The 27,133-nt window shown below is 41.3% G+C and overlaps 1 protein-coding gene across 1 annotated transcript; it reads left to right on the forward strand.

Annotated features, from left to right (window-relative positions):
• Positions 1 to 17,537: 17,537 nt before the first annotated feature.
• Positions 17,538 to 23,792, forward strand: LOC147617895 (putative sucrose-phosphate synthase 2). The gene is made up of 14 exons (XM_086776155.1): positions 17,538 to 17,883; positions 18,274 to 18,536; positions 18,775 to 18,864; positions 19,235 to 19,464; positions 19,556 to 19,619; positions 19,718 to 20,407; positions 20,499 to 20,624; positions 20,724 to 20,855; positions 20,954 to 21,130; positions 21,217 to 21,270; positions 21,358 to 21,420; positions 21,689 to 22,597; positions 22,692 to 22,819; positions 23,266 to 23,792. The coding sequence occupies exons 2-14, from the start codon at positions 18,315 to 18,317 to the stop codon at positions 23,540 to 23,542; spliced, it is 3,162 nt and encodes a 1,053-aa protein (XP_086632281.1). The 5' UTR covers positions 17,538 to 17,883; positions 18,274 to 18,314; the 3' UTR covers positions 23,543 to 23,792.
• Positions 23,793 to 27,133: the final 3,341 nt, after the last annotated feature.

Genomic DNA, 27,133 nt, shown 5'->3' on the forward strand with positions numbered 1-27,133 from the left:
TAGCATGTGAAGATGGTGAAACCATTGGCATGTCCTTGGCTTCTTCTTCCTGAGTAATTTTCACGGCCTTTTCTCCCATACCTTTCCATTCCTGGGGGTCTTCTTTCCGCTCCTTCCATGATGTTCACCATGGGAGCTTTATTTTTCATGTTGTACCTGCAGTTCCATGTACTATGATTATACATGTTTTTACAAATGGTACACGTTGGTGGCAGTGTGTATTCCTCCTTGAGGTGGCCTTTCTATTTGCATTAAGAGCAGGACACATTTTTGTGGAATTCTAAGATTTTGCTCTTTTTCATCTCTTGCATATCAGCTGCTTTACCTACAAGTTCCCAAGGGCTCATTTTTACCTTCGTAGTTTTCTTCCTTTTCTTCACTCTGCCACTAGAGTGTCCTGTGAAGGTGTCACTTGAATCATCCTCCTCTCAGTTGTGGCACTTTTCCTGGGCTTCCTCTTTTGTCTTCTTTCTTGGCTTCTTTTTTCTACCATCTTGGCCAGCTCAACCAGTTCCTCAAACTCCTCTTCAGTTTTCGCCTGCTTTGTGTTGGCTCTGCTACATGATCTTCAGCTTAATCCCTTTGCATTGAGGCTCGGGCTTGTTCCACCACTCTTTGCCCTCAGCAGTTTTGTTGCATAGGCTTCTACATCCATGTCTTCTTGTTAGAGTTCTCTCATTTGATCACAGAGTTGAGTTGCAGACTTTATCTTGTGGAATCTCCCCAGAAAAGAAGTTATGACCTCTTCATAAGTCTAGAAATGGTTGTCTTGGTATCTTGATACCCACTCCATGGCTATGTCTTGAAGGTGTTTATGAAAGCATCTCTTCGGATTTCACTCAGCTCTGGATCTTCCACATCCCAAGGTCTGGCTACTTTCTAGTATTTCTCAAACCTCCTTATATGGAGATCTGCATCTCTCCTGAGAACACCGTGAAATTTTTGGCTAATGACGCCATGGCTCCCTTGAACCTTTCCGGGGGTTTTGTTGTTGTGGTTGTTCTTCCTCGTTTTGTTGCTACACCCTTCTTGGGATTCCTGGACCTGGACTATGCACGGCTTCTAGCTCTTGGCACTCCTTTTCTTGGTCCAAATTGTGCTTGAAATCCGACGCTCCCTCTTGCTTGTGTGGGGTTGTAGAAGTTTTCACACTATCTTCCCGATTGGAACGGTGCAAGATGCTCCCAACTGCAAGCTTCCTAGAGGGTTTCTTGGAAGCCATTACTTTTCTCCATTCTCAGGTTCACAGTAATGCATGCATGAATCCATTTTTGTTGGTTGGGTTATGTGGTGAAAGGTTCTTTGTAGTAGTGACCTTCCCAAAAAATCCCCTCCATGTCATGGCTTCTTCGCAGATTTGTTTTAGGGATCTATTTCTAGTAAGATCAGTTTGAGTAGAGCCAAAAATTTCTCTTTGAGAGTTTTCTTTTCCTGAAGGTGCAAAAAGCTACTCAACGGAGATTTTTCCACTTCTCTACGATTTTCCAAAAAGAAGAGACTTCTAGCCTAGTTTGCGGTAGAGGTTTCCCTCAGTAGGAAGCTTTTCAACAGAGTTTCCCTCAGTAGGAAGTTTTCCAACAGAGTAGCCTATTTTTCTCAATAGAAAGTTTCCCAATAGAGTTGTGGTGGAGTTCTCTAGCAGGATTGCTAGGTGTTTCTCGTTGATTTCTCTCTCAATGGAATGGCAAGACAACGGTCTGCGACGGTAACAAACCAATCAAGCAATGCCGTGGGAGGCATATAGCCACCAACCAAAGCTTCTGGATTCAAACACCAACTCTAGAGTGGTCATGGGGACACTGAGAACACCGCTCAACTTTATAACTTCACACTCTCTCACTCTCTTTCATGTGCACAATGTGGATGACTGCACCAGTCCTTTTGCTAGGAAACTCGAGGACTACCGACACAAAAACTAGGGTTGGAGGGAGCTTGGATCCTCTCAAGGAAGTATACCCGCCAAGGATGAGTCGACCTCACTGGCTAGACATGCAAGACGTATGCTCCACACTGTCTACCATGCTCTCCGACCACCACCTAGCACCACAGTATCCCTACAGGCCTCTCACACCACACACACCACTAACCACTCACACACCTCGCTCACACAAAGAGATAGACAAAACACCAATAGAGTGCAACACTGTATACCAAACTATAGACAAGAATAATACAAGAGAGACTGTGCTCCAACATAGAGAATGTCATACACTAGAGAATGTGCTAGAGTGAATGCGATACAAGAGAATCTGTCTGTGAGAGTGTATCCGGCTCGAGAGAGATTTCTCCCCTTATCTCCTCCTTGGGTGTCCTCCTCCACGGGCTTCCTCCTCCTCGAAGTCCCAACCCTCATCACATAGTGTTGTAGAGGGAAGATCTAGAGAGATCTTCCGTCAAAAAAGGAATATGGTTCTCAAGAGGATCTCGAAGAGGATCTTGCTATCCCTTGGGAAAGGGAAAGGGGTGTTGCATCCATGCATAAACTTTTATACTGCGAAGTGGTAAATGATTGAGCAAGCAGTGCTATCAGTGATTGATATAGCCGTTTGATGATGCTACATAGATGGATGTCAATGATTGAAGAAGGCAAGGATAATCTAGTTAATGAGATGGGGTGATACCAGGGAACTAAGAGGGTAGTGGCATGCTGGTGGTGGTAATACTTAGAGAAGCAGCATGTAGCATGCATATAGGGAGTGAAGCCACAAGTAACAGGTTGGCAGAGCTCTAATAGTTGTACAGCTCATAAAGCTGAAAGTAGAAGGATCTCCTACGTCAATCCATTGGTGTGTCACAAGTACAAGCATGAGCAAGGGTAACAAACCCTAATCTCTGATATACTAGTGAAGTTGATTAGGGTTAGAGACAGATGTTGCTATGAGGGGGGATTGTGAAGTAGGAGATTCATTAGGGTGAAGATAACATGTGCACTTTCTCCATTGACAAGCCTCTTTAAATAGGCTAGAAATATAAGGTTACATACATCATTAATGATATCATTCAGCGTTCATCAATCTCCTCCATGAATATAGGAGATAGTGCCTCTTCTTATCGCCTACTTGTGTTCATCATGCATGCTATTTTCTTAACATTTTACTCTCCATAATGACCTCTACTACACTTTATGGTTACTGAATTGCCATTCTAACACTCGTAGCACACCTTTTCTAGACAATTGTGCCTTTTCATAGACAATTGGGAGCGCAAGTGAAGAGGTGGTCAGCCTCGACACTTGAGAGGTCTCCGGCAACACAAGCTTAACATGCCTCCCTTCCTAATGTAAATTTTATCCTAGGAATATGTCGATGAGGATGAGTCAATGCTTCATGTAGGATAGGTTGGCGTTAGCGAGATTTGCATGACCACATGGCAACTAGTAAAGTGTTCTTGTGAAAAATATTATAACTTTAACAATGATGTAATACTTAAACATGAAATCATGGTCAAATTTCCCTAGTTAGTATAAGGATTAAAATTAAAGTTGGTCCAAATTCTATTGAACTAAAACTTATTTAAGAATATGTCTATGGTTGTGGCCTTTTAAGTTATTAAAGCCTTTTTTGTTTAAAGAAATGCAAAATAAATAAGTAGTGATAAGGAACCACTCTCAGGTAGTGACACTTTGTATGATCTTGGATTAATGGAAGGACTACAAGACATGGGGAGAGAAAACTTCACTCAGATAACAAACACAAGACCAGTCCCACTAATCGGATTTACCACATGACCAATTAGTTTAGGGTTTAAGTTTGGCTTTGGCTTCAACCTTCGGCCTCGACATACTTATGCAGCATATTAAACTGGTGATGGAGTTGAGGTCAACTCTCAGGCCACACCTAATGTAGCTTTATCACATCAGGGGTTTGGATTTAGATTCGGGTTCGGGTGTTCACCTTTGGCGACGGTAGCCTCTAGACATACCCATGTAGCATATTAAATTGGTGATGAAGGAGTTGAGGTCAAATTTAAGGCCACACTCAATGTAGCCTCATCACATACAAATCCCATGCACATAGAGATTCTTGTATACACAGAATCTATCATGACTAGCAATAACCCATCGCCTTGTAAACTAAACTCTGCATAAATCTTATTGTTGCCAGATGGTAGAACAAAAGAGGAAGTTCAAGAAGTAGAGACCTTGATTTGAGCTATTAGAGAAAAAGAGGAAGAAACTCTACATCAAGCCCAATAGAGATTAGTGGCCCAAACTACACTACGTGATGCCCAGGCTAGCCAAATTGAACATCTACTCAATGTTCTTGATAGCCTAGAGGGTACTAGACATGGTGAATTTGTATCCAAAATAGATGTAGGCATAATATTCTTAGCCAAATTGAACATCTATTCCATGTTCTTGATAACCTAGAGGGTACTAGACATGGTGAATTTGTATCCAAAATAGATCTAGGCATAAGACTCTTAGCCAAATTGAACATCTATTCCATGTTCTTGATAGCCGAGAGGCTACTAGGCATGGTTAATTTGTATCCAAAATAGATCTAGGCATAAGATTCTTAGATACATTATTGCAAACTGAGAATTGGCAATTTGATGCTACTCATGAAACCCTGACGATGGGACCTAGCTACGTGTCTCATCTATGTTATCAATTGGGAAGAAATTAAGCAAGCTACCTTTGCTACCACAAATGAGGAAGAATGTCTTTGAATGTTCTTGGATTCTATTTATAATATGCAGAGCAAGAGAGGATGAGGCATGGGATCACCATAGCCTCTTGATATAGAAAACAAGCTAACAAAGCAAGCTCTAGAGAAGATTGGTACTAGAAAAGAGCAGGAAGAAACAAGCACTAGAAAACAAGCACTAGGAAATAAGCCAACAAAGTAAGATTCTAGACAAGATTGGTATGTTTCCCATCATAGAGTTGCCACACCCATGGGGCATGGACCTTCAAAGGTGTTGCAAGTCCATTGCCACCTACAACTAGAAGATCTTTTGAGAATGAACTAGAATTTTCTATTATGGCATGAAGGCACACAAAGAGATTGACCCCTCCATTGCAAAGGTCGACTGCCTCGCCTCCAAAGGAAGAGAAAAAGCCTCTGGCTTGCATACCCCAACTATGATGAGAAGGAGCCAATCCAAAAGAGGAAACATGAAGGCCAACAAGAATCAGAGGGATCAAAGAAAAGGAAGAGAAAATTGTTTGTCATCACTATCAATGAGCAAGGCCAAGTGTTATAAACAATCAAGCTCAAAGATAAACACAAATGCAAAGGAGGCCAAAATAGATAAGAAGAGGGAGTACCCAAAGAAAGAAGAAGCTAAAGAGCAGCCCACACAAATACACTGCATACCAAAGAGGCCAAGGAGCAAAAGAAACAAGAAGACACCCAAGAAGTAGATAGGGCTATATTCCCATCTCAATGGTCAAGCTAGTCTAAGAGGCTCTCAAAAGAGACAAAGAAAGTCTTAACAAAGGAAGGAGAGGAAGCCATAATAGCCCCCTCCTTTGGAGCCAAAAGTTGTTGATGTCGATGCATAATCAATTATCTTTAACACCCTCAAAGTGTTTGTAAGCCCACACCTCCAAAGTTGAGCAACATGAAGTAAAACCCCAAGAAGTCCAAGCTACCATAAGCAAGCTAGAAATAGATCATCAATACATTTAGGGCTTGAAGGATTTACTAAAGGAAAAATACGAGCAACTTTTGAACTCTTACACCCAACAACATGCCACACTTTCTAAAGAAACACACAAAGCTGACGACACCCTATAGAGCCACTTGGACAAAGCAACGTGTACATTAAACAAAAAGAAGAAACTGACCGAAAGCTCAACATAGAGCTAAACAAGGCCAAGGGTGCCATGGTAGGGCTAACCATTAAGTTGGAAAGTGTGCAAAAGGCTCTCAATGATAGCATGAATGCAAGTATGAGGGTCATTTAGATGCAAAGGATGAAAGAATCAGAAGGCTATAGGTTGAGGCGGTAGCACTGAAGAAGCTCTAGAGAATTAGGAAGCTCCTCAACACCCTCCTCTCCATCCTTAGATCAAGATGCAAATAAAGAAATAGTTTTAAGCTAAATAGCCACAGGGCTTCTCCCTGGGCATGTTCACCGAAACCACCATCACTCAAAAAAATATCTAAAGTTGGTAAGGCATGCACTCAGCCTCATGGCTCTTTATTAGAATATATCACTGGAAGTGCCTCTACCATTTACTCAACCTGGAAATCATCAACAAGTATGTCTCATTGTTAATGGGTCAGTTATATCACTGCGTTGGTGTTTCAAGGATCCATCTCATTGCAAGATCCCATGGATGTCTACACCTCCGACCAACACCTAATCCTCACCAACTACATACCAATGTTTATCTCTTTTGATAATGCAAACCCAGAGAAGCTAGATCAAGAACAGAGAACAGAGTTGGAAGCAGAGGTATACAGATAAAGGGCACCCTCCAAGCATACCAATGCAATAAAGACATTGAGTGGTTGGCAAACAAGGGTAAAAGGGTGGCAATCACAGGTTACCAAAAGCTAAATATACTTAAGTACCTAGCCTACCTAGTGAAACTACTCTTGGTGTAGATGGAGAAGCAAAGGGAAAAAAAATCTTACTTCTTTGGTACAAAGAACACATCACCTACTCGGACCCTCTAGAGCTCGTTGTGAGCATAATGATCTTGACAACTTGACAAAGATCAAACATGGGACAACGCCAACAAAGAAGGACAAGGATTCAAAGGGGGGTGATAAGAAGAAGAGCCTGGAGAAGCCCAACAAGAATGACAAAGATGACAACTCAAAGAAGGACAAGAGAGATAATAAGCAACAATAAGGAGCCAAGATACCACCACAAAATTTGATGGTAAGCCAAGCCAAGAAAACCCAAGGAAGAATACCCACAAAAAAAGAAAAAGGAAAAGGAAAAGTGGAGGAAGGTATTAAGAGCTGCATGTAGATATCTCACTCTCCACCACCAAACCCATCAGGCATAGGGTCCAAACTATAGACAACCAAACCCAATAAGGACCCTAGCCAAAACTCTCACTACTAGAATCTCCCTCCAACAAAATGGGATCAAAGTGATGATGAGAACCCCTCGAAGGAGGATGGTTACAATCCCCTACCAAATGATGTCAGTCTACTAAGGTGCAATAATATCACTAGATATAACAAGTTAATCTATGCAATTATTGTCCACACCACAAGCCAGTAGCGGCAACCCGTGACATATCTACTGCATGGACATGCCTATACTGAAAGCTAGATGGAAAGAATGGCGGGATAATAATCCAAAATACTTAAGGAGATCCTTAAAGGATAATTTCTACACTCAAGCCACCATAAATCAACCAAGGTGATGGATGCCGTTTCACAAGGTGTGCCTTTACAAGGATACACATAGACATGCCTCATGCCTCACAAGATCATCACCTATGTAATGAAGATGTTGTAGGTGTTACAAAATTGACAAGGTCCAGAAATGGGAAGAGCAAGACCAAGAGGATGTCAAATAAGCTAGGAGAAAAGGAAACAAGGGCTTGTCCTTTGTCACGGGTGGTAACCCTTGCTACTATAGAAAACGTCATTCTGGTAATTCTATCTCTGTATCCCTCCTTGAGGAACTAGTCAAGGAGATAGAGTTGGACTACCAGGGTAGAGCATTGATAAGGCAAGTACTTAGCCCTAGAACTCCTACAAAATTCCTCAAGGCTTGGATCCAAATAGAACTCCTCAAGGCTTGGAAGGACTGGAATTCTAGAGGGTTTGAGGTGAATATCACCAAATAAATTCCCGACTTCTTTTTCTTTTCAAAGATGATTAAATGGTGTTGAATGCATTTGGGGTGGGACAATGGCTGATCAAAGACTCCCCTTTGTGTCTGCTTAAGTGGTACCCCTCCTTCTCCTAATGAGATCCAAACCTAACCTCTTCCCAGTGTGGGTCAAACTCCTTCTCCCTATATCCTCTCATCAAGAGACTAGTGGCACCTCTACGCAAAGTCCTAGGGCAAAGACCCTCCTTAGAGCTTAACCCTAGATGGGACCCTTATATTTTGGTTGAAATGTATTTGAATAAGGACCTACCTAAATGCATGAACATCAACCTAGCGAGTGGTCAAGTATTATGTCAAGACATTTTATATATGAATCTGCCTAACACCTGTTTCCATTGTGTGGTACACAAGGACATTTTGTAAAAGAGTGTCCTATGAAGTTTCCCCCAAATTAGCCCAACCCAACTCGTATTTCAATCTTGTGACTCTTCAAAAACATGGATTCAAGACAATGGTCATCAACAAGGAAAGGAATAACCCTAAACCCCACCCTAAAGGTAACCCTAAAACCCTTAACGGGTTTATTTTGCTTCTGGTGGATGTTGCCCCCACGAACCACTACTGAATACTCCTTTTTACGAGTTCTCCTCAGGATACAATTTTGGGAGCTTAGAATGTGAGGAGTTTGTTCCTCACTCTCAGGACCCTCTAGAAGAAGAAGTAGATAAAATGGATCTTTAAAATGAGGAAACTATAAAGGAGAATCCCATAGTAAATTGTCCATAATGCTCCATCCGAGACATTCTTCTCAAGCTGAGGAAGAATCATTCCCTAAGGACCAAAAGACACCTAGTCTAGGGAAAAAAAAGAAGGGCAAAGGGAAGAAGAAGATTATTGAATGAAGATCTTATCCTATAATGTGAAAGGGCGACAGACCCTAATAGAGCTGTCATAATCAAATCTTGGCTTAAAGATCTTAGTCTTTCTCCTGAGGTGATATGTCCCCAAGAGGTGAAATCAATGGTGATGAGTTATTGAAAAGGTTTAGGCTATTTCCAATGGACATATTTGGTTTTTTCCTCAGCACCCAAGCAGCAGTGCCAGGGTGTGCTTTCGAGATCAAATAAGATATAGTCCCTAATATTACACCCAAATGGTGTGTAGTCAATGTAACAAATGGGTCACAACATGACTCTAGTCTCATTATATTGCCTCAGTGGTGTGTAGCTAGTGAAAAAAATGGGTCGTTAGCTACCTTGATATGAGAGGATCCTATGACTCTCTAGTCTCATTATATGCATCAAGACCAACCTCTACTAGACCTTATTTATGGGAATCTCTTCAAGGTTTGTAACTGGTGATTTTAACATGGTACTACATGCCTTTGACACATTTCAAGGCCTAGGTATGACCATACATGGCAAAGAAAGAAGGATTTGGGAGGGCCTAGTTTGATTCCATGATTTATTTGATCTTGATACCTCAAAAGACTTCACCTAGTCCAACAATAGACAAGGAAAGGAGTTAAGGAAACCAAGACTGGATAGATGTTATGTGTCTAGTTTAATATGTAAAAACTTCTTGAAAACCAAAAGCTCAGTTCTCACATTAGTAGCAATGTCAGACCACTACCCCTTGTTAACTTCCCTAGAGAAATAAGCATAAGAACACGACACAATGGAAAGAGATAGCAAGACAAAGCACAATAGACAATGCAATAGATACATAATGGAGAGAATTTAAAATTCTGATTATACCAAAGAGGTACAAGTGATGGTGATGTCCACCTAGATGGTAATCTAAACAAACTATGGATGGAGTATGTTCAAAGTGTAGAAGGGGGTGGATACTCACAAGCATTGGATGCCTTAGCTCAACCATGTCCATATATAGTACTATATGCAGTGTGGTAGACACGTATATAACGACGGTTACACTGCATAGACACGGTCATTACCCGCGTATCAAGAACACGGGTAATGACACAGTCATTACCCGCATAGACACGGTCATTACCCGCGTATCAAGAACGCGTATCAAGAACGCGGTCCACTAAACAAACTATGGATGGAGTATGTACAAAGTGTAGAAGGGGGTGGATACTCACAAGCATTGGATGCCTTAGCTCAACCATGTCCATATATAGTACTATATGCGGTGTGGTAGACACGTATATAACGAGGGCGGTTACACTGCATAGACACGGTCATTACCCGCGTATCAAGAACGCGGTCCACTGACCACTGCATAGACACGGTCATTACCCGCGTATCAAGAACGCGGTCCACTGACCACTGTCCACTAATGATGTACCTGGTATCCTAGGGAATATTTTAGGAAATATTCCTCCTACCATCGCCCCGGGTCCCAGCTAATGCTCGTATCCCTGACCATCTCCTAACCATCATCAATGGTCACAATAATGATCCCATTGGCGTCTAAGACGGGGGTTCCCACCACTAACGACATATGCACCATGGATACTCCTCATAATGGGGGGCCTAACAAATGTGCATTATACATCATAGTGAGATACATGCTGAGAGGCGGGCATTGAGTGTATACTAACACCCCCCTTAATGTCCAACTAGGTTTTTGTCCCAACGCCAAGTGAATGAAGATGTCGAGTGAGCCGGTCCTTCCCAAGAGTCTTGGTAAAGATGTCGGTGCAATTTTTCTCTATAGAGCAATACTCTAGCACCACTATCTCATCCTCTATCATCTCGTGCACATAATGATACTGAATCTCAATGGGCTTCATGCGAGCATGAAACACAAGGTTCTTGGAGATAGCCATGCAACTCTAATTATCGCACCACAAGATTGTAACCTCCCTGATCTGAACTCCCATGTCAGCCAAGATTCTCCTTATCCATACTACCATGCAGCAAAGCAAGCTGCCTTATCCTCAACCTCTGTGGAAGAAAGTGCCATTGTAGGTTGCTTTTTGTTGGTCCAAGAGAAAGCACCGAAACCAAGCGAAAAACAATATCCAGAAACTAATTTCCTAGAATCACAACTCCTACCCAATCAAAGTCACAATAACCTGTCAGAGTGTCACCCATGCTGTAAGTGATGACATACTCAAGAGTACCTCTGATGTACCTAAGTACCCTAGTCCCTTCCTTCCCCAATGACTCTCTCGTGGCTTGTTGGAAAATCTACTCAACACACCAACTATGAAGCTTATATCGGGTCTAGTGTTAGTGAGAAAAATAAAACTCCCCACCAACTTCCTGTACTTCCTGATGTCAACAAAGTGATGAAGAATCCTTTACAGAAAGCTTCACATTCACTTCCATTGGCGTAGACACAAGCTTGCAATTTGTCATCCCAAATTCTTTGAGAATCTCTCAAGCATACTTTTGCTACGAAATGAAGATTTTACCTGACTCTTGCCAAATCAAATCTCCAAACAGAAATGCATAAGACCCAATTCTGTCATCTCAAACTCATGGCTTAGCATATCCATTGTCTTTTAGATCATCTCTTCATCACCTGAAATGTTTAAGTCATCTATATACAAGACAACCAAAACAATCTTGCCATGCCTTTTTAGAACATACAAGTTAGCATCAGAAGCACTTCTTATAAACCCAATCTTTTTGAAAAATTGATCTATCTTGTGATACCATGCTCTTGGGGCCTGTTTCATCCCGTACAATGCCTTCTTGAGCCTGCAAACTTTGTTTTCTGATCCGGGCATCTTAAAACTTGGTGACTGAGCTACATATACCTCCTCCTTGAGATGGCCATTCAGAAATGTTGATTTGACATCCATGTGAAAAACTGGCCACTTTTTGTGAGCAACGAAGGCAAGTACCTCCCTAATAGTTGTCATACGAGCTATGGGAGAAAAGGTTTCATCAAAGTCGAAACCCTCTACCTGTGCAAATCCCTATGCAACCAACCTAGCTTTGTATTTTTCAAGTGAGCCATCAGCCTTATACTTAGCTTTCTAAACCCATTTGGTACTGATTACCTTTTTGTCTAGTGGTCGATCAACTAGCTTCCAAGTGTTGTTCTTTATGATGATGTCATACTCAGATTGCATCACGGCTTTCCACTTTGGATTTGCTAAGGCTTTGTTAAATTTGCAGCAATGTGATGAGCTATGGTGGATCAAATGCAAGAATCAACATCATTAACAAAGAGATTAAACGATGATTAAGATGAGATTAGTGAGCAATTAATTGATAGCTTAATGTAGGTATGGATAATCAAAAACCAGCAAATTCTCATTAGGCCAATGCCTCAATTTATAGAGTTTACATCCAAGCATCTAATCCCACTGATCTCTTCTTGATTCACTCCACCTCTTTTGCTTGATTCTCTCCACCTCTTCACTTTTCCCAGAATATCTCCACACATCCTAAATCTTCTCATGCTACCCTTTATTCTCTCCCAGTAGATACCTCTCACCTTTTCACAGCTTCTCACTCATTTACAGATTCTCTTTTACAGCCTCTTGCTAAGGGCTTGTGCCCACACACACCCTATTCACTTAATCCCACTGATCTCTCCTTGATTCACTCCACCTCTTTTGCTTGATTCTCTCCACCTCTTCACTTTTCCCAAAATATCTCCACACATCCTAAATCTTCTCATGCTACCCGCCAATCAACAAATAGAGACAGAATGCTGCACAACTCAATCCTTCCTCAAACCATTCTAGAAATGGGGCCTTGACTTTACATGCCCGTTTAAGTCCCCGGCCCGCTTCACCCGTCACAAGTATATCCTGGTAGCCACAGATTACAGCAGCAAGTGGGTAGAAGCCCATGCTCTCTGGGATAAAACAACAAAGTCAACTGCCAAATTCCTCTATGAGATGATAATAACTTGTTTCAGATGCCCGATCGAGCTGATTAGTGACCAAGGAAAGCACTTTGTCAATGATGTCATCTGAGAATTGGTCACCCAGCAATTAACTGATAGCTTAATGTAGGCATGGATAATCAAAAACCAGCAAATTCTCATTAGGCCAATGCCTCAATTTATAGAGTTTACATCCAAGCATCTAATCCCACTGATCTCTCCTTGATTCACTCCATCTCTTTTGCTTGATTCTCTCCACCTCTTCACTTTTTCCAGAATATCTCCACACATCCTAAATCTTCTCATGCTACACTTTATTCTCTCCCAGTAGATACCTCTCACCTTTTCACAACTTCTCACTCATTTACAGATTCTCTTTTACAGCCTCTTGCTAAGGGCTTGTTCCCACACACACCCTATTCACTTAATCCTACTGATCTCTCCTTGATTCACTCCACCTCTTTTGCTTGATTCTCTCCACCTCTTCACTTTTCCCAGAATATCTCCACACATCCTAAATCTTCTCATGCTAGCCAATCAACAAATAGAGACAGAATGCTGCACAACTCAATCCTTCCTCTCAAACCATTCTAGAAATGGGGCCTTGACTTTACATGCCTGTTTAAGTCCCCGGCCCGCTTCACCCGTCACAAGTATATCCTGGTAGCCACAGATTACAGCACCAAGTGGGTAGAAGCCCATGCTCTCTGGGATAAAACAACAAAGTCAACTGCCAGATTCCTCTATGAGATGATAATAACTTGTTTCAGATGCCCGATCGAGCTGATTAGTAACCAAGGAAAGCACTTTGTCAATGATGTCATCTGAGAATTGGTCACCTAGCATCTCATCATCTCCATAAACGCTCCACAGTGTATTATCCGTAAGCCAATGGCCAAGCCGAGTCGATACTTCAATACCTCAGAGAGGTGAACACCGAGAAAGTCACATACAATGTGAACGGGCATGAGGAAATGTGATCAACGAGAGACTGTGTGAGATGTTTCTGAAGTAGAGGTGGAGAATCTACATTGTTTTGTTATGCCTCTCATAGGTAGCTCTGTTTGGATCCCCCTCGACTCCGATCTTGGCTCCAACCTATCTTTGTTGCTTCGGATTGCTAGACCTTTTTGCTCATTTTGATTTCGGCTCAAGACTATTGACTCCCTCGCTGGGTCACTTTCGTATCTATAGACTCCAGTCTCTTGATGTTTGATTCCTTAATCTTTTTGTTTTAGACTCCAGAATCCGACCATGAATCTCCAGATTTTGGCTCTGGAATCCAAATCGCTTGGATCTAATTGTCCATGACTTCGACTCCGGATTGTCGAGATACACTCCAAATCGCCAAATATTCTGCTTTATAATCTCTGGATTTCAGCTCCGTATTTCAGATGCTCCTATCTTTGGAATTCGTCTCACTCTAAGATATATCTATTAATACAAATCTCCACAAAAAAAATAAAAATAAAAATAGAAAAGTAATGTTTTCTTCTCCATAAGGGATAAAACCTTTAAGCAAAGTATTAATTCATTAGGAACTTTTGCAAATTGTTAGCTTTGCACATGCTCTAGAGCAAGGTTAAAGATTAGATGTTTATAGATTAAAGCTATGCTATTTGGAGCTTTGTCAATACCATTAATAATGAAATGTAGTTTTAACCGGTCTATGTCTAAGGGGAGATAGGAGCCTCTTTGACAAGGAATTTCCTTTGTAATTATCTTTTTATAAAATGGTTAAAATCATAGAATATTTGAAGGGAGTCGATTAAAATAAAAATATTTGAAGGGAGTCAATTAAATTAAAAATATTTGAAGGGAGTCAATTAAAATAAAATATTTCAAAGGGTCTTGATATTTTCTTTTTAATCCCAAATGAGACCTTTATTCAAGAAGGCATGAAAGCAATAATTTTTTATCATTTCAAGGTTAGAAGCCCACATGAGCCCATTTAGTAAGAATATTTTTTTCAAAATGAGAAGAAAAAAGATAGTTGTGTGGTAGAAATTTCTAGCCAATGACAAGATAATCCTAACAATTTATAGGATTAAAGTTGAGATTGTATGCAAAACAAAATTTATTTATTTTTTGATTGAAGTGAGTACATCAAAAAAGTTGACCAGCCATTACAAAACATAGTATTTCGATACAGGAGCTAAGGTAATTTATATATATGAAAGACTCCACAGCTCCTCCAAGTCAATAACGCACCATTCCATCAAGTGGTCTCTTAAAATCACATAAGAACTTTACCGTTAGTGGATCTAGTTATTAATAGTAGTGAAGGTGGGGTGGTGGATACTTTGGACCAAAAAGGAAGAGAGGTTGGGGACATAAACATTATCCTCTTAGATATTAGGCATGCAAAGTAATTTAAAACCCACGAGACTTGGTAGCATCAAGATACCTTCAAGGTGCTTCGCACGCAAAGGAGCCGAGAGAGTCACACCTATATAGGAGGGCTCCTATGCAGAGTAGCTCATCAAATAGAGAAGCCGAGAGTTACATCTATGCAGGACACTTTACAAAGATAAGGAAGCAAATAATACTCTGTGTGTGCATGTGCACGCATGCACATGTGCATGTGCATGTGTGGGTGCATGTGTATGTGTGGGTGCATGTACATATGTGTGCATGTCTGTGTGTGTGTGTATGTGTGTGTGCATGTGCACGTGCATGTGTGTGTGTGTATGTGTATGTGTGTGTGTATGTACATATGTGTATGTGTGTGTGTGTGTGTGTGTGTGTGTGTGTGTGTGCGCGCGCGCGCGCGTGCGTGTGTGAAAATAATGGAGGAGTATAACACTTTCAAAATAAAGAGTTGAAAAATTATAATTTTCACTATTGAAACATGTAATTTTAATTGTTGTAGAAAAAAACGATTGAATGATTCTGCACATAGATGATTCAAGATAAGTAGATAGATAGATAGTACATTTGTGTGTGGGGGGGTAGGGGGACCACGTGCGCGCACGCACACACACGCACACACACACACACACACACACATAGAGAGAGAGAGGGGGGGTATTAAAGAAGCTAAGAACATGGATAAATTTTACATGCTCCTAAACTTAGATTACATCTCAACTTTTCAATAATTCAGATTACTATTGTATATCCATAAAGAATGGTGTTAAATCCAATCATATACTCTTATATAAATTGAAAATACGATACATTTCAAGATACACTTCATAATTAGTATCCTAGAAAAGCACAATCATGTATACACATGGCAAGAATTAAGTACAATACCATAGATTTCATAATTAATATCTTAGAAAAGTATAATGATATAAACGCATGGCTAGAATTAACTCAATACTATAGATTTATGTGCATATATGTATTATGCCTTTGTTAAAATGATATTCATCGATAGTGCATATGATTTTGGTAGATTCTTTTCTCTTAATTTTCTTTATAAGAGCAAACTTTTTGTACAGTTTACATGAATTGGCTCTAAAAGAGCAAGAAATACCTAATTTTGGCTGGCGAATTTCTTGTTTGAAATGCCAAAAACTTTAACAATGGTGCGACATAAGGCAACGATAAATTTTCAGAGTAAAGCATTTGTTAGATTGTAGTCATGAGCTTTTTCCATGTGTTGCCTTTCTTTTTCCAAAAAAAGAAGATATTTTTTTCTAAGATGTGTGGAGAGGGCTCATTTGGCATATATAAAGTATCCTTATTTGTTGACACACATTGCATGGTTTAAGAAAATGTTGTGGTAGCATTCACTCAAATTCATGTAGGCATGTCCTATTGAGAAACTTGTTCATCATTGGCCACTAGAATCCAATATCATGGCACGCACAAAAGTTTATGCTTAAGGAGAGAAATGAAAGATATGTATGTTGTGCACTTAGGTGAGTCTATTTTCCAAAACTTTGATACACGAAAATATGCAAGAAGCCTTGGAATAAACCTTGGAATCGTAATGTACAATCATTGAAGAGTGTAATAATATAAGTCCATTATAAGGTAGGCCCTAATGTGGGTTAGAAAAGAGTGATAGGTACTTTTCAAGGTTAATATATTTTTAGTGACAAAGGGGGCATGCCAGGACAAAGAAATACTTATATTCAGTGATTCTCACTATCATAGGAGGGTGTGTGATGAGAGTGATTAAAGTGAAAAGTTTATAATTAAAGGAGGGAAAAGGTTATCCTAGTCAAGGAAGAGTTGAAGGCAATAATGGAAGGTAGGTCTAGAAAGAACCTTTATGAGGGAGTTGTAGAAAGAAATGAATCTAAAAAAAGAGGTGAAGAGAAGAGAGGAAATGAACTCTAAGAAAATAAGAAAGCAATGGGGGATCAAGTGAGTGTGTGACGTAGAAGAAATCTTTTCCTTAAAAAGTTACTTCTCCTTCTATGACAAAACAACTTTCCTCCTACTTTTGAAGCTAGCTAGGAAATCTCTTGGTTGTGCTTGTTTCTCCTCATGCGAGATCTTATCTTCCTCCCCTTCCTCTTCATTGTTATGTTGGAACCACTCGTAATTCATGCTTCTCATCCACTTACGGTGTTTTCAATGTGAAATGGGCACCTCATAGGAATTCAATGGTTGAGTGGACTAAATTTGAGGTGCTCGATTTGAATCAGAGAAAGTGTTAAATCAAGGTTGCACAGTGCAACTTGGGCGACGTCTATTCTTCTAATTTCTTATGTTGGGAAGGTGGATTACTCCATCGACTCACACAAACTACCCCGCCGCATAACTCATTGGCATCGAAACCGGGCCCCCATAATGGGACCCAACCATTCTACCAGCTAAACTACGCACCGCCCAAGGGCTCGTCCTTCTAATTTCTTATGTGGTGTGATTTGGACATCCTTGTAATTAGTTTGTGTGAAACCAACTTGTATTGGTGAAGGACATTAGTTTTCTTGGAAATTGTTTGGAGGGTCCCTATGGTAGAGCTGAAATGGAAGTTGGTTTCGTGTTCCAAAACTATCTTATTTATATTTAATGTTTTTTTTAAAGGCCTTGCAAGGGTGTTACGGAAATAACAATAATAATCAGGAATAATAATATGGTGCATGGGAGCTATATAAATATTTGCATGGTAGGAGCTTTTCTTCAAAACGTCGTAGCCAAAAAGCGTTATTGCTCCGCCTCTCTTCCGCTCCCTTTTTTTTTCTCCCTTTTTTTTTCCCATATTCATTCATCACCACATCCTCTCAGAAAAGAAAATAAAGCAGGCTCTCCTCTCTCTCGCTTACTCTCTCTCTGTCTCTCTCTCTTTCTCACTCACACACACACACACTCTGACAAGCTTTGTGAGATAATTCTAGAGAGAGGAGAGAGGTATAGCACCACCCCGCCCCATCGTCTCTTTCTTTTTGGGTTCTCTGAAGCTTTCTTCATTTTTCTGTTACAAGAGTTAATCTTGGCGAAAACTCCTGTCGTTTTAAGCCTCTCGCCCACATTAAGATCACGTTGCGTTTCTGGACTGCATGATTAAGATTAGCTAACTGTAGTAATTATCCTCAGCTCATGCTTTTGGGTTGCATGATTAAGAAACGTTAACTGTAATCTGATCGGTTTTTGATTTAGAAAAGCTGGATTGCGTGCTTAATCAACCATTCATTGTGCACTACTTGTTGCTAATGATGGGTAAAGCAAAGGTTTGAGGGACACCATCTGATGATTTGGGCACTTTAATTAAGCATTAAACGCCCGATTAAATGATTGCAGAAGCCACAATAGCTGGCAAGGTGAGAGAGGCGAAGGTGACTATGGATGGGAACGAGTGGATTAACGGCTACTTAGAGGCCATATTGGATGCGGGGGCGGTGATTGCCAAGCACCAGGCGCAGAGCAGCGGCACTAATTTGAGAGAGAGGCCCCAGCCGCTTGTGATTAACGACGAAAAAAGCATCTTTAACCCAACCAAGTTCTTTGTCGAAGAGGTCACCAGCGGCTACGACGAAACAGACCTCTACAAAACATGGATGAAGGTCGCTTCTTGTTTTTTTAATTTTAAAAAAAATGCATAATCACATAAGCGCATAAATCCCGAGCCCAATTATTTCAAATTTCGAATTTTTCTTAGATTCAAGTTCTGTTGCCTTTTGTAGTTCTTGTTAGTGTGCAACTGAAGTTAGTTTAATTCAATTGCCATACCGTAACTCTCCTTATTGTTTCCTTTTTAATGTATTTTTTCAAATTCAAAAAGCCTCCTGTAATTTGTTGCAGAGCATAGCCATGAGGAGTGCTCAAACACGCAACAACAGGATGGAGAATTTATGCTGGAGAATTTGGCACTTAACCCGCAAGAAGAAACAGGTGTGTGTGTGTGTGTGTGTGTGAGAGAGAGAGAGAGAGAGAGAGAGAGAGAGAGAGAGAGAGAGAGGGAGAGAGAGAGAGAGAGCTCTGCCATGTGTTGTGGTGGATTGCCATCTGTGGCATGATAATAGCAAGATGGCAATCCACACACACACACAGAGCTCTTCACATGCCTTGTGGTTTACTGCTACCTATGGCATGATGAAAGCAGGATGGCAATCATGAGAGTCAGAGAGAGAACTCTGCTATGTGTCATGGTTGATTCACTATTTGGCATGCAACCCTCAAGCCAGACTGATGTGACCCGAATGACTCTGGCTGCACTTGTGTTTTGCTAGCAGATATTGCCTGACAGCATATTTTGTGGCAGATTGAATGGGAAGATGCACAAAGGCTGGCACGGCGCCACTACGAAAGGGAGCAAGGTCACAGAGCTGCTTCAAAGGAGCTATCAGAGTTTTCAGATGGAGAGAAGTCAGATCAAGGCTCCAAGTCGAAAACAAGAACTTCAAACTTATCAAGGAACTACTCGGACTTCGACATGTTCATCCAGCAGCAGCAACCACAGAGCAAGAAATCCTTGTACATAGTGTTGATAAGGTATCATTTGGCCACCCCACCTATTTGATGCGGAGAGGTTGTCATCGATATAGCTTTTCAACACACTTATCTGCACTTGCAACCTCTGTAGTTTGCATGGCCTTGTGCGAGGCTATAACATGGAGCTCGGTAGGGACTCCGACACTGGTGGCCAGGTATATGGCTGATTGCTAAATGGTTACATAAAATGCTTTCTTAGATGAATGATTAGGCCCTTGGGACTCAAAACTTTTTAGCCTGCTGCTCATGCCAGGTCAAGTATGTCGTGGAGCTGGCAAAGGCCTTGGCCATGATGCCAGAGGTTTACAGGGTGGACCTGCTGACCCGCCAAATCTGCTCGCCAGATGTTGATTGGAGTTATGGTGAACCCACTGAGATGTTAACCCATGGAGACGCAGAGGGTTCTGGGGAAAGCAGTGGCGCATACATTGTTAGAATTCCATGCGGTCCACGAGATGATTATGTGTCCAAGGAGCGTCTATGGCCTTATGTTCAAGAGTTTGCTGATGGTGCTTTGGTCCATATACTAAACATGACAAGGGCTCTTGGGGAACAGGTTCATGGGGGCGAGCGGCATGTCTGGCCTCATGTCATCCATGGGCATTATGCAGATGCGGGCAACATAGCATATCTACTCTCTAGTGCCTTGAATGTCCCCATGGTTTTGACTGGCCATTCTCTTGGTAGGAACAAACTGGAGCAGCTTCTAAAACAAGGCCGCCAATCCAAGGAAGACATAAACAGCATGTATAGAATCATGCGACGGATCGAGGCAGAAGAGCTCTCTCTTGATGGTTCCGAGCTTGTTATTACAAGCACAAAGCAGGAGGTAGAGGAGCAATGGGGTTTGTATGATGGTTTTGATGTCACGCTTGAAAGGGTGCTGAGAGCCCGGTCAAAGCAAGGGATGAGCTGCTATGGGCGGTACATGCCACGCATGGTGGTGAGTGGATGATATCTCGAGAACCCATGAGAAATTATATGGTATTATTGCTTAAAATTTCTTTGTCGGGGTGCATTGATGGATTGTGTAGGTGATACCTCCTGGAATGGACTTCAGTAGTGTTATCTTACCAGACGCTGAAGATGGTGACACTGACACAGGAGCCTTGTCTGGTGAACCAATGTCACCAAAGCACGAGCCTTCGATCTGGGGAGAGGTATATTCACAATGTCGAATGTTTTTGCATGGGATTTCCATATGCCTATGTGCACTAATGACCGCATTACTTATGTGCTTACAACTTTCATGAGTACAGATCAAGCGTTTTTTCAGTAACCCACATAAGCCCATCATCCTGGCTCTTGCGAGACCCGATCCCAAAAAGAACCTGACCACATTGGTGAAGGCTTTTGGGGAATGCCGTCCTTTGAGAGAGCTGGCTAACCTGGTGATGACCACCTTGATTGCTTTGCAGCCAGTGTTTTATCCACTCTCTCTTGCATCTATTAAGTTTGTTTACATGAAACCTGTTAAAACATCTGTCAGGTCCTCATCATGGGAAACCGCGATGACATAGATGATATGTCAGGTGGGAATGGTACTGTTCTGACAACAATCCTAAAGCTCATAGACAGGTACAATTTGTACGGACTTGTTGCTTACCCAAAGCATCACAACCAGTCTGATGTTCCCAACATTTACCGTCTCGCAGCAAGAACTAAGGTACAAGGTGTTTCAACCTTTCACTTCACGATGATCACTGTCCTTTCTTCTATACTCTTCTGATGAGCAAACTACTATACATACAGGGAGTGTTCATCAATCCAGCTTTGGTGGAGCCTTTTGGCCTTACTCTTATTGAGGTATGAAATAGTGTTATGTATCATCTGTCTGATTCAGTTTACAGAAGCTTGCAGAAGGCGACTTTACATCTCTGAATGGTTGGACAGGCAGCTGCTTATGGTGTACCTACAGTTGCAACAAAGAATGGGGGCCCAGTGGACATCCACAAAGTAAGAACTTTACATTAACTAGGGCCACTTGTCCATATAATCACCTACCCATTGGATCACTCCATTGCCAAGGTGGTGAGAAGTCTTGGTTGATAATGGGTAAGTTTTGGTCAATGTGTTGCATGGTGGTGTTCTCCCCCGTACCAAGATATTTCTGGTCAGTGATGGGTGATTTTTCGACTGTGCGTCGTATGGTAGTGTCCTCCCCCTACCAAGACATCACAGTGCTGCTTTGTTTGACTTAGTTTTTTCTTGGCTTTCTTTGCAGGCACTGAAGAATGGGCTGTTGGTAGATCCTCATGACCAAAAAGATATTGCTGATGCTTTGGTGAGACTCGTGTCTGACCGAAACCTGTGGATTGAATGTCGACGGAATGGGATGAGCAATATAAACTACTACTCCTGGCCACAGCACTGCCGCATTTATCTTGCTCGCATTGCACAGCGCCGGATGCGGCATCGCCAATGGCAAGATGATGTTTTGCTGGATCGGCAGCAAGTGGTGGATGAAGACTTCACGAGGGACTCTTTGAAGGATGTGCATACACATCTATCCATTGATGAGAAGTCCGTAGGAAATGGATCAGAGCTTCTGGAGTCTCAAGTGCAACTGCAAGCCAGGCAGGCAGGGCAGGACCTTAATGGGTCCACCAACCATGTGAACATTCCAGACAAAAAGTTTTGGCAGAGAAAGACAAAAAGAGTGTTTGTGATCGCCATCGATTCCTATGAGCCCGATGGAAAGCCACGCACGAAGATGCTAGAGGCCATTCAAGAGATAATCAAACAAGTCAAAAAGGAGCCATCCATACATGGGCCTGGATTCATTTTGTCGACAGCCATGAGATTGTCAGAGACGATCGAGCTCTTAAATCTTGGAGGACTACAGTTACATGAGTTTGATGCATTGATATGTGGAAGTGGTAGTGAGATCTATTATCCAGATGTCTATGCTGACAATGCCTCCGGCCTCTCAAAATTGCAGTTTTGTGCTGACCAAGATTATGCAGTGCACATTGATTACCGATGGGGCGGAGAGGGTGTCAAAAAGTCCATGGCCAAGATCTTGGCTTGTGTTGGTGACAACATATCAGACATGCAATCCTTTCCCATTGTAGAGGATGAAGCTTGTGCTAATGAGCACTGTCTTGCATACAAAGTGAAAGACCCATCTCAGGTGAGCTCTTACTATCTATGATCCCATATAAAAATCAAGTCCCATACACAAGGCTGGGTTATTTAATCGTCTCCATAAATTTGGCATATTGCAGGCTCTTAGAGTCGAGGAGTTGCGCAAAAACTTACGGATGCGTGGGTTACGATGCCATGTCCTCTACTGCAAGAATGAATCACAGTTGTATATTATGCCTCTATTTGCATCTCGAGCAAAGGCACTCAGGTATGATTTTGTTCAGTTTTATGGGGCACAATTTCACATCTTAACAGGTATGGTCAATATTCCCATTTTTGGGACTATGGTTATCGTACCGGCTGTCACAATAAGGTCCACCTGTCTGGGACTGGATCTGGGTACTAGACCATATCGGTCAAAGTTGAATCATGAACCAATTAGCGAGGCAAATTCGATGCCCTAGATAGATAGTCTGGACCAATTGGAAAAATCATTAATGTTAGCTAAAAGAATTGAATCTGATGCGCCCTGCCTCCCAATCCATGGAATATCTGGAATCACCTTGTTTTCTAGAAGCTTGATCCTAATTAGAGCCACTGCTTTTAGTCAGCCTAAAAGTATGATTAGAATACTACAAAAAGGGGGGGGCTTATCCTCCTCAAAAAATGGACGTTTTCTTCGTGTCAAAACTCATAAATTTGGCCTCCTTTCAGGTATTTGTTTGTAAGGTGGGGAACAGATATCAGCAACATGTTTGTGTTTGTGGGCGAGACTGGAGACAGCGACTACGAAGAGCTCCTTTCAGGTGCACACAGAACGATTGTACTGAAGGATTGCGTAGACAGCGGCGGCTCAGAGAGGCTTCTTCGTGGCAGTGGAAGCTACCACAAGGAAGATGTGGTTCCGATGGAAAGTCCAAACATCGTCACATCAGACTCTCCTCTAAGCTCAGATACAATACATAATGCTTTAAAGAAGTTGATGTCATAATCTTGTGCTTTTGTTGCCTTGTATTGCCATATAGAAGGCCCTTACCCCTTTGTAACTATTCTCCTTAGAACCATGGAAGCGACATTTTTAAAGCATGATAGTTATGCCGGAAAGCCAATAGTTTTGTATATTTTGAGAGGATTGTTCTGAGCACTGAGGCTGAAGCTGCCTTCTGTGTTTTAACCAGGCATTGTACATTAAGTTGTAAATGACAACATATATGAGAATACAGCATTAACCTTTTTTTTCCGGATGATGAGAGCAATCCTGCCCATCCATGAAGCATGCATTTGAATGTGGTTTTTGGTAAACATGCCAGCATGTGATGTGTTGCCAATGTCTGTGTGCTTTTCTGTGCCAGTTTGTGCATGCTGGATTGATGCGTCGAGACAACAAGAGCTGCCCTTCAAAACAGCGATGCGTCAAGGTGACAAGAGGCGACCTTTAAGACTGCGCACAAAAGCATGCATGCCATAACCGCCCTTCAAAATGGGGCCACAAAGCATGCATGGCATGGCATGGCAAGGCCTATTTACAATCACTAGCGAGGCACAGAAGGCTTCATACAGTTCGTATCTCAAAAAATCCATTCTGCTCAATGAGCCACTTCATAAAGCCATGCAGGATGCAGGACATAACCCTGGGTCCATATGCCATAGGTTGGGTGGAAAGCCTACATGGCATGCAAATAGATCCACATGAGTGTGTGGCAGGTCAGGATCAATATGGTGAAAAGTAAGAACCCAGGCACACACACACACACATATTAACAAGCATATTTACAACCCTAATGAGAAAATGCTTTTTTTTTCAAACACTTCATAAATCAAATGAAGAACTGGAAGTATCAGCAACATAAAAACCTATATCGACTGATTTTCATTTCCTCTTTTGCAGCAGCAGCTGTTACAAGCCAGAACATGACTTGCCCTAGTATTAATGAGGTTATTTTCTAAAATTTATCCCAAAGGTGGGGGAGATGGCCTAGCAGTAAGGGCTCTTGCCCTACACCGGGTTCAATACCCGCCCCCTTCTCCCACATGCTTGCGGTCCGTCAATTCCCTCGCAATACAATATATATATACAAGCTGGGATATTATATATATCCCAGCTTGTATGGCCTTCACGCAGGAGACAAGCTGCCTTAGGGTAGGCACTCAAGTTATCTACTCAAAGGGGGAAAAAAACAGTAGCTGTTAGAACATGACCTCCTCAAATATTAATGTGAGGTTACTTTATAAAATTTAAAACATTTTTACTCACAATTAATAACCAAAACAACATAACATAATCACTCCAATATAAAATAACTCGTATGACACTCAAATTATAATTTGCAGAAATAAAAAATAGTTATTTAAACATTATTATTATTTTGAGTTTGATAGTTCTAGTTTTAGGTAATATCCTTTTTTCTTTTTAAAGGATGCCTACTAAATCACTTCATTTAAAATATTATAGATTTATGTAGTGTAGTTTGAATTTTTCATAGAAGGTCCTTTTCTATATTCCAACGTTTTCTCATATTATTGGAACTATAAACAAACAAAAACTTGGATTAGGCCTTGTTCTAACTTGGATTTTGATGGAGTAATTTATTTATTTATTTTTGTGGAGAAGGAATATATTTTGAACCTACTTCTTGGGAGGAGAAGGGTGCCACATTAACCACTCTGCTATCGTCCCCACCCCCAAGGAGTACAATCTTGACCAGGGGATTCACAAGCAATATCTTATGGTATCACGTGAGTGTAAGGGAGGGGGGGTTTTGGAAGGAGGGGCTTAAGCTTATAAGTTAGGGGGTGAGGGGGATTTATGGTGGTGGGGGGGGGGGACGGGGGGGGACGGGACATGGGAGCAGGGGAGAATGAAAGGAAAGGTTTTGTTTCTTCTTGTAGTTTACAAAATATGATCCAGTGGTGTAGTTTGAAAACTTGATTAGTTTACTACTCTTTTAATCTAACCACACATGGAGCAATTTTTGGAGAATACATGTAGGTCTTTGTACTTCTAGCACTTACATTCATGCTACTTACATGGGTTGCAACTTGTCACATGTATAACATCAATATCTGCTATTTGATTTTTAAACCTTAAATAGGGGATACTTGAATTTCATAATTGGGACTCATCTGCTTAGAAAGGGGTATAGTTTATTTTTTAGAGAAACTTAAATAGGGATTTTTATCAGTTTCATGCACGCAGGTGATGTTTCCTTTCTATGGAAAGTGAATATAGGCAAGGAGTATTGACTAATTATCCTACTTGTGTTCTAGATGTGTGTATGGATTTTTATCGCCATTTGTTGGGTCCGCAAGAGGTCATATTTCCTGATGTCATTGCAGCTAGAGAGTCTTTGTTTCACTTGGTTCGTCTCACCAGGTATCAGATGTTTCTACAAATTAATTGGAAAGAGATATTTCTACGGATGAGGTGGAAGATGTGTCGAAGCATTTGCCTAAAGGGAAAAGTCTAGGATGGGATGGGCTCCCCAATTTGCTTTTCACAAAGTATGTTGATGAGTTAAAGGTCCCTCTCGCTTCTATTTTTCAGGAGGTGTGGAATACAGGTATGCTGCGAGTTGGAAGATTGGGCTTCTACGTTTATTGCCTAAAGTTCCATCCCTAGTTAATCTACGTTAATGGAGACCAATCATATTGATGGGAGCCATGTATAAGATATTTGCAAAGGTCTTGGCTAACAGGTTGGAGTGATTTCTTCATACTTTGATTCATCCAAGGCAATATGAATTTATTAAAGGTTGGAATATTTTGCATAATATACTGAATGTACAAATTGGAATTGATTATGCAAGGGCTTTGAGGCAAGAGGTGGTTATGATTCAACTGGATATTGAAAAGGCTTATGATCACATTAGTTGGTCTTTTCTTTCACAGCTTATGCAAGCTATGGGATTTGGCCCTCACATGTCTTCTTTGATTTGTAATGGCTAGGCTTATGATTAATGGTGAGGTGACTGAGCCCATTCATTTGACGAGATCGGTCAGGCAAGGATGCCCAATTAGCCCTCTCTTGTTTGCAATTGTTACACATCCAATCTTATCTCGACTAGATAAGCTCGTGGAGGACGGTGAAGTTGTAGGGCTTACTCTTCCAAGCGGAGAGCAGATGGTCGGCCAAGCATTGGGAGATGATTCTTTCATGTTCATTAAGGCCCAAAGAGATAATGTTCTGAAGGCTATGGCTATTTAGGATACTTTTGGTCTTGCTTCAGGGTTATACATTAATATGTAGAAATCTTCTCTCATAAGCTGTACCGAGAGAGATTTGTTTGGTTTGGGATGGAATGGGTAGGTCATACAAAGGGCATGCATCACATGCCACTTGGGTTAACTGATTGGAGTTGATGTTGGTTCACAGGCTTGTTGGCATGGATTTATACAAGGATAAATGATAAGTTTGTGTATTGGAAATCTTAGGGTTGGCCTATGCATGTTCGGCTCAAAGTGGCACAAACCATTATGATTGGCATGATATCTTTTTTCTCACCTTTATTGCCATGGATGGGAAAAGTTTAGCATTAGATACAACATCCAGTTTAGATTTATGCTATGGAAAAGAGCAAGAAAT

The sequence above is a fragment of the Cibotium barometz genome, chromosome 36, assembly GCF_041138505.1.
Source record: "Cibotium barometz isolate CiBa-2024 chromosome 36, ASM4113850v1, whole genome shotgun sequence".
In the NCBI taxonomy this organism is placed as follows: domain Eukaryota; kingdom Viridiplantae; phylum Streptophyta; class Polypodiopsida; order Cyatheales; family Cibotiaceae; genus Cibotium; species Cibotium barometz.